The 9157-nt window shown below is 33.8% G+C and overlaps 1 protein-coding gene across 1 annotated transcript; it reads right to left on the minus strand.

The window, feature by feature from the left end:
* Positions 1 to 3581: 3581 nt before the first annotated feature.
* On the minus strand, positions 3582 to 6599 carry LOC107938168 (60S ribosomal protein L5). The gene is made up of 9 exons (XM_016871252.2): positions 6437 to 6599; positions 5763 to 5832; positions 5594 to 5685; positions 5232 to 5358; positions 5068 to 5147; positions 4854 to 4970; positions 4380 to 4514; positions 4066 to 4235; positions 3582 to 3953 (listed from the first exon to the last, which is right to left on the minus strand). The coding sequence occupies exons 1-9, from the start codon at positions 6437 to 6439 to the stop codon at positions 3845 to 3847; spliced, it is 903 nt and encodes a 300-aa protein (XP_016726741.1). The 5' UTR covers positions 6440 to 6599; the 3' UTR covers positions 3582 to 3844.
* Positions 6600 to 9157: the final 2558 nt, after the last annotated feature.

The following is a 9157-nucleotide window of genomic DNA, read 5'->3' on the forward strand; positions in this document are numbered from 1 at the left end:
TTTGATGATGTTCCATGAGAGGCATGCATGTTTTAGTTGTTAGCTTGAGTTCTACCTAACCCATGGTCTAAATCTTGCTATGTGATGGAAATGGCACTTGACCATGGATGCACCATTCTTGGTTGATGTTTGATGTTGTGGTGATGAGGCATGAGGATGAGTTAAGATTCGGCCTATGTGGAGGTTGTGTTAATGCCATTGCATGCAAAATATGAAGCTTGTTAATGATGCATGTGATGATGGCTTGATGATTCTTGAACCTCCTTTTTAGCATTTTTGTGTGAGCACATATGTGCATTGGTTGCTAAATGGAGAAGAATCGGCTAGCAAGATGTGTGCTAAGGCCGAATGTAACTTTGCATGTTAATGAGCAATGCATGTGTTAAATTGGTGAAAAGGGGGAGGATGCTTTACTAGTGTGTATATGTGTGTATTAAGTGTTGAAATCGACCCCAAAAATGGACATGCATATTCGGCCAAGGGGAAAGAAATTAGCTAATATGTTGTGTTGATGCATGATTTTTGCATGTATGAGACTTTAATGTCTAATGTATAAATATGGGCTATGTGCCTTGTGTTCATCTTTTTGATGCCTAAATGATGAAATCAATTTATTTGTTTAATTAAGCTCAAGAGCAAAGGGGAAATAAATCCGATAAAGGGAAGGAAAAAGTGGTTGAATAGCTAGCGGAATCGTTCGACAACACCCGAGGTAAGTTCTTGAGTAAGAGAGCTTAAATTACGATGTGATTAAATCATGCTCTATGTGTGGCTATTGAGCCGAATGTGCAAGGACGATATGTGCCTTGTGTTTGAGTTTCGCAAACGAAAATGAAATATGAATGTGCCATGAATTATTGTTAGATGTGCATGATTAATTGAATGCTGTCCGGGCTAAGTCCCGAAGGCTTTGTGCTAAGTGAATATATCCGGATTAAGATCCGAAGGCCTTTGTGCGAGATACTAAATCCGGGTTAAGTCCCGAAGGCATTCGTGCGAGTTGTTAAATCCGGGTTAAGTCCCGAAGGCATTCGTGCGAATTGTTAAATCCGGGTTATGTCCCGAAGGCATTGTGTGAGTTACTAAATCCGGGCTATGTCTCGAAGGCATTTGAACGAGGAGCTATATCCGGTTAAATCCCGAAGGTACGTGATTTGGTAATGAATGAGCTTGCTGTAAAATTCCAGCGAATACTCGAAAAACATCCCAATATGGGGATATGTTACGTATGTGTTGAATTTAATCGAGCCCTTACAAATAAATGTTCGCTCAGTTGATAAACGAGCTATCGGCCTTCGGCTAAGTTAGTCTATTGTGTATGTGCATAAGGGTTGTTAATGTTGTGAAGCAAGTTTAATATCGATAAATTGCGTATTATGAAATATTCCGTTTAGCTAAATGTGTGATATTCTTTGTTTATGCTGGAATTCCTTGCTCAAACTTACTAAGCATAAATTGCTTACTCGTTACATTGCTCCTCTGTTTTATAGATTTTTTTGGTTCTCCAGCTATCGGACTCGGGATCTTGAAGTCGAAGTCGCCCACACTATCAAAGGCTCTTTTGGGTACTATTTTGGTTGAATCTTGATATGGCATGTATAGGACTACCCATTGTTGTTTTTCGAGTACTTTATGAAATGTATAAGTGTACAGCCATGCGAAAATGGCTTGTAGAAGTGGAGTGTGGCATTAGACCATTCGTGTTTATGAATGTATAGATGGTTTCATGATGTAACTATAGTTGGAATGGAAGTGTTGAGCAAGTGATCAGCCACTGGAATGGCTAAGTATGATCACATGTGGGCTTATGTATGACAAGGCCCTAGTTGGTCCATGAAACCCCAAATTAGGTAAGGTTTACCTTGAAAACAGAAGCTGATAGCAGCAGTGGTGTGGATTGGAAAAATCACAAGAATTCGTAGGAGTGGAATTAAATAGTGAATAAATTATGTAATCGAACCTTGATGAATCTACTTTCATATGGAAGTAACGAAACAATCATAGGAACAGTACAGTAAGAGATATTCGGGTTCTTGTGGAACAGGGCCAGAACAGTTTCTGGATTCCCTGTTCCGAATTTGGAAATTCACTATAAATTGACCAGAGATAATTAGGGGTCATACCATATATGTATGGATTCCTCTCTGAGTCTAGTTTCCATAGAAACAAACGGCATCAGTATTGAAGCTCTGTGCAGAGAGATATCCAAGTTGTAATGGGAAAAGGTCAGTGTAGTCGACCCCTGTAACATGGGAGACTTTGACTAATAAACTGTACTAATTGGCCCGACCAAAAATTCTAGAAAAAAATAAATAGGTGGGGACATGAGTCTAGTTTCAGGGAAAAATCACAAAACTGATTTTCGAGTTGTGAAACTCAAGATATGATTTTTGAAGAGACTAGTACTCAGACTGGGCAGTGTCTGGAAAAATTTTTCAAAGTTTGTTAACATCTCGTGTCCGACTCCGGTGTCGGTCTCGGGTTCGGGGTGTTACATTTTCCATATTAAATTTGTGTGTTTAATTTCTTAATTTATTCTGCTATTTTTTTTACTTGTTGCATAATCGGGTCGATCCCAACAAAAACTAAAAGACCTTGTCTACAATAGCATATTTTCCAACGAACTACTAAGAAGTTTTAGAATTATAAAACTTCCCAACCACAGCAATCACTGTTTCTCTGGAACACTAAAAGAGAACACTCTTGACTTACTTTCTTTCTAGAAAAACTAATGGAACTTTTAGGCTTACCAGATTTAGTGGAACTTTTAGGCTTAACAAATTTAGTGAGAAAATAAATAAATTATGGCACAATCAAAACCTTGCATTTTTGTTATTCAAATGCATTGTTGTAGAATCATGCGAAACATGTTGAAACATGGGTTCAACGGAGGGCTTTTAGAATGTAATTGGAGGGTGTATTGTCCTACACTCACCATACAGATGTTTTGAATGGAAAAGCCATTTGGTCATGAAAAAGCTTTTGATACATAATCTAAAATGTAATCGAAGAATGTATTGACCTATTAAAATAACATCATGCGAGTTGCAATGTGACGTTTTGTAGTCTTTACTCTTCAGAGGAAAGCGTTACGTTTTCCCCCTACTCATTGAGGAACCTTTCTCCGTCTATTTATAACGACCTGAGTGTTGAAGTCACTTGACAAAACTCTAGTGAAAATTCTTCAGCGGGGTTATACGTGTCAACCTTAATTATTACAAAATTATGCTTATGTATATTTTTAATTAAATAAACGAGCTAATAAAATCAACTCTTCATCTAAATAAATCCTTATCTTCTTTTTGTGCGTGTAGAGTGTAGACACAAGTGCCTTGAAGCTATATTGAAATATTGACTACTCGTCCAATAAAAAATCCCCGTATTATATATCCAAGTTCCCAACCTTAAGTAGGCAAAATCATTACCATCTTAACCATTGAAACTAAGCTCTCATCTATCATCTGTACCACACACGAATGCGAGAACCTTCCTGTATTGCCTAATGGTGACCACTTATTTTTTACAGTAGGCATGAGATAGGACTAAGTCATTTGATAGAATGGCAATCACCGCGAAGATTATGACACAACAAAATGCCCAGTAGTGCTCATATAATAAAAGTACCAAATAACTGAAAGCGCAATCCCCCAAAAACCAGAGGATCCGCAGGGAAAAAAGCTAGTTTGTCATCCCTAATAAGCAAAAGCAAGCAAAGATTCAGGTTTTTAAAGTAAATTATAGCATCAAAACCAAAGATAACAGGGCAAAACATGCCACAAATTCTATTTCCGAGTCTACTCAGCATTATCCTCATCCTCAACATCATATTATCAACTCCAGCAATTTACTCATCATCCTCATCAGAATCAACTCCGGCAGCTGAATTGAGAGCTTTCAACCTATCAATCAACTTGGCTTTCCTTTCCTCATAAGACAGCTTCTTCAGGTTGTACCTATCGTGCACAGACCAACATTACATCAGACTTGAAATTCTTCAAGACAAAAACTTAAATGAACATTCAAATGATAATAACAAAGCCAGTTTAGTGGCAAGAAGTTATATACCTCTTGTGTTCCTTGGGAGGTGGCTTCTCAGATTTCTTAGCTTCTGGATTTGCGCGAATAGCAGCATGAACCTTTTTGTAAACTCCCTCCAGGTTGTCTGCCTCAATGCCCCGCTTTATGTACTCACTGAAGTGAGACTGATACTTCTCTGGCTCATCTTCCATCAAAGTCTGTCAACTTGACATAGTGAGACTTTCACACAGATACAACATAAAACATTGTCAAATTAACACCCCAAAACCCAACCGCCCAAAGAGGAGAGATTCAACACCATTATTACTTTCCTCTAACTACTTAAAATTCTTAAATCTTACCCTCATGTATGATGCAACATGGCCACCATAAATGTATTTGCGGTGAACTTCAGGATCAAGTTGCTTACTGTCCTTGTTAAATCCAGCAAACCTCTTCTCACTATGAGGAATATCAATGCCTCCATCCAAAGCTCCCTAAAAGGAAATGCAAAGAATAAATACAAGCCAAAGTTGAATATAGAGATAGTATAGGTGGAAATTTTAAAAGCCAAACAATAACTAAGAGTGGCTTTCTTCAGCTGGAAACAGGCAGCAAAGCCATTGATTTAGAAAGAAAAACTAAAAGAATCCTTGCAGCACAAAAACGAGAATAACATTTCATATTAGCTCCACTATGCACAAAACTACTCACTACCAGAATTTAACAACCTAACCTCAAGACAAGACCATGCTTTACGCACATAAAATAGAAAAAACAGCGAACAAAGTTAGATTCAGGACATTTATATCATATAGAAAGGGATTCCAATATACCTTGAGCACACCAAAAACACGATTACCAGTGGTTGTTCTGACAAGACCAACATCTAGGAGAGAACGGAAAGGCCTCCTGCTCTCTCCTGGTTCAACACTGTAGTCCTCCCCAGTTGCCTGTAAGCAAGTGCCAATCATAATTTTGACATACTTATTATCCCTCTGGAAAAAAAACATATATCTTCGCACTTCAGAAACCATGGCAAATGCATACCTCAACATTGCCCTCATATTCAGCATCCATCTCCAGCTGCTTCAGTGTTCGGCGAGCCAAAAGGAGTCCAACACAATAAGCTGTGTTCAAAATGTCATTGAATAAGATAATATCCTCAAACAGAAGAAAAAGATCATCTTAACATCTAGAAAAGTAAATCCCACCTGCTGCATAATTTGTAAGGCCAACTTCAAGTCCATAGCGAGGAAGCTCATGTCCGTAAGCTGCTGCAAGAACTATATCACCAGAAATACTAGCATGTACGATTTGTGCAATTATATCCTTGTTGGTCTAATAAATAAGTTAAGGTTAAATTATTAACTAGCAAGACATAAAAGAACAAATAATCACATTTTGAATTAACCAAGGTATTTCAGCACATTCAGCAGCCTATATGTCTAAACATTATACCCTCAACCCAAACAGAAATTATTCAATATAAATAACAAAAACAAGTGCAGTGCTGCTTGGGATAGACAATGCAAACAAAATGATGAGGGAAAAAAATCAGTCAGAAATAGGATACAAATCGTGCAACCAATCGATATTTTGGGGTGTTGTATTTGTTCTTGTCCTGATTAATAAGCCGATTCCTGGCCCGATAATCTGTCTTGCCCTCTACAAGATTAAAACAATTATTACAACATCAAAACAGTAAGTGCGATACTATACAGATATAGGCCTAATTATAGTACCTCGCCTTCTCTTGAACTTAACTTGATATCTCTTGAAATAAGCCTTGGTCTTTTGAGCTTTAACGAAAGGCTGTAGCATAAAACTAACCAACTCAGAAAACCAAGAAAGCATATATAATAAACAAAGAAAATAATTGGTAGTAATCTAAGACAATGTTTCCTTCCATAAACACATGTTTAATATATTTTACGAATGTGAAAAACTAAAACAAAACTAACAACCAAATATTACCTAAATTTATTCAATAAAAGGAATTTACAACCTTAAGCATTTTAACGTCTCGCTGCTGACTTTGAATCTCAGGATAGCTTATCAGCGAGAAGGAAAATGAAATAAAAGTAGAAAAAAATAATGCAAATGAAATTTGAAATTAGTTAAACTCCATAAAACCTTCGAGTTTACAGCGAAAAACTGCTTAATATACACTCATAGAACCTTCGAGTTTACAGCAGAAATAAGATACTGCTTAAAATACACTTGATTCTGTTACAGGCAACAAAACAACAGATTTTATAATTGATTCTTTTCTCGAACAAAATTGTGCAAAGATCTGACATTATAAACTGGAGATAAATAACATATAAAATGAGATCTATAATGCAAAATGCCAAGCTAACTATGGTGTTAATTAGAAGAAAAAAAAAACGTAAAACGATTGTGAAGAGAGTATTACCATGGCTTTCACTCTGATTTTTTTAAGCGGCCGAGTCTTGTGGCTCTGCCAAGAGAGAAGGTGTTATATTTCTAAAACCCTAGCGAGACTTTATATCGGTAAATCAACGGCCACGATTGATTTTCTTGGCTTTTTTTATTTTTGACCCACGTTTTAAGGAAGGGAAACTACAGGTTTAATGGCTTTTATATTGTTTAAATTACATTCTTATCTTTAAAAAGTTATGATATGATCTTAATATTATTAATTTATCATTTTTTATTACTGAGTCTGTTAATTATATAATGCAAACTGATATTATTATTTCAAATAAAAAAATTTAATACTTTTCGAAAACAAATTATTATTATTTTAAAATTTTTTCCTTTATTTTTCCCCTCTCTTTCTTCTCTTTTCTTTCACTTTTTCATAACCCTACTCATTAAAGTATTTAGAATTTTTTTGAAAAAATTACAATAGAATGATTGTTTATTTATCTATACTTATTATAAACTTTTGATTAAATTGATATCATAAGTTAATTAAATATTAATTCAATTGAGAAAAGATGAAAGAATACCCTCACTCTATAAAGTAAATTGTATTATTTTAAGAGTGTTTTTGTTAAATTATATCTTTTATATAAAAAATATATACACATAATAAAATTTGAACTCATACTTCCTTAGTTTTCCACATTTATATATCATAACTCAACCAAAGTCTCATTTATTATTTATATTAATATTTTATAAACATAGTCAACCCTCCCTATAATATCTACTTGCTAAAATAGTATTTCATTACCACATAGGGCGAAGCTAGAAAATTTTTTTAGTGGATGAAATTAAATATAAATTTTACAATAGTAAAAGTGTAATTTTATCATTTGAATAACCTATATTTTTATAACTTTTAAAGGATTAAATTAAAATTTTAAAAATTTTAAAGGGCCACCTAAATAGAATATTTTCCATTTTAAGAGGATCGGAGCAATTGCCAATCCCTTAGATAAACCACTGCTATCACAACCAAATTTTAGTAGAATTAATTTTTTATATTTTATTTTGACTCTCTATAACAATTTTTCACTCATAAAAATAACATTCATTGTTATAAAGTACACTTTTTATTAAATTAATTCTCTATAATAACATATTGTCTAAATTTTCAAGTAAAATTATAACTATTTCATATGATCTTAATTAATTATCATTTATTAAATAAATATGATCTTAATTAATATATTATTTCTATAAAATGATTAAATTTTATGTGAAAAAAATCTATTAATCTTATCTTATTAAATGAAAAATAATTTTCAAATGAGTAGAATTAAAAATACCAATTCAATAAACTATTAAGTTCTTTAATTAAATATTCTCTATGAATTTGAAACATTATAAATTTATAAATTGATTACTTGAATTTAGAGACTTGTGATTAATTAATTAATTAAATTTGATAACTCATATTGATTAATTAAACTTTTAGATTTATGAACTTTGTAATTAATCATGTGGAAGAATGTCAAACAAAAACATGCATAAAAACAATAATGCATACACCTGCTATAAGTCTTGTAATTTTGTTGATTTGATTTACACTTTCCTTATTTTTTGAACATAATTCTCACTTTTTTTATTTGATGAAAATTCACAATATAAATTTTATGTCAAGTTTACAATGATAATCTCCCTATAACAACATGTTATTATAGGTGTATAATAACTACCTTTCTATAACAGACAAAATCTGTGTAGGCAAATGAGATTGTTATAGAGAGAGTTGACTCTATATTTGTTATATAATTTTGTATTTCTTTTACACTAAAATATCCATCATCGATAATAATGACTAATCCTCTCCCCGTGATTGCTCCTCGAAAAGGCAAACCATTAACTCTAAAACGACTAAGTTATGAGTGGAGTTGGCTACTTCAGTAGGCATGGTCACAGATCATAACGGAAGATGGTTTCTGGGATTTGCCAGGAACATTGGCCTCTGCTCCATTTTATAAACCTACTTTGGGGGGCTTTCGATGGGTTAATACGAGCTTGAGTTGGACAGCTTAACAACAGTGAATTTGTTGGGCAGTAGATCGAACGACCACCATCAATATCATGTTAGTCGATCAATTTTGAGACTGTTGTAGCAGCCTTGGGATGTTAGGATAGCTCATGTGAATAAGGGAAGTATTAAGGTTGGTAACGGTATGGCATCACTGGCATTTGGTTGTTCTATCGGTAGTCATATCTTCATAGCTCCACCTGCTGCAATCCTAAAGAATTTGACAGGGTGTGGCTTTGCAACGAGTGGTTTGATTTCTGTTTCTTTCTCTTTTGTATAAAAAATAGTAGTTAATTTACACGATAACTTAGAATCCATATCTAAAGTATATTATTGCATCCCAATTAAAATCTAAACTTAATTTGCTCTAAAATCTAGTTGGATAACTGATATTTATCATTTTAATATTTAGGAGAAGAAAAGAGGATGAAAACGTTTCAACTTGAGTGGCTTAAGTATTAAACAAACATTACTTCAAATAATTTTAAAAGATTTAATTCATGTATTGATTCCCTAATAATTTAAAATTCAAGAGTCATAAATTTAATTTTTACAAATAGAAAGAATAATGAGATCTGTTTGGACGAGCCAAATAAGGGGCAAACTTAGATATGGGCGTGATGATTGATGCCTTGCCGTGATGGTCCCACAGTCTCAAAAATATATCAAATC

The sequence above is a fragment of the Gossypium hirsutum genome, chromosome A07, assembly GCF_007990345.1.
Source record: "Gossypium hirsutum isolate 1008001.06 chromosome A07, Gossypium_hirsutum_v2.1, whole genome shotgun sequence".
Lineage (NCBI taxonomy): Eukaryota > Viridiplantae > Streptophyta > Magnoliopsida > Malvales > Malvaceae > Gossypium > Gossypium hirsutum.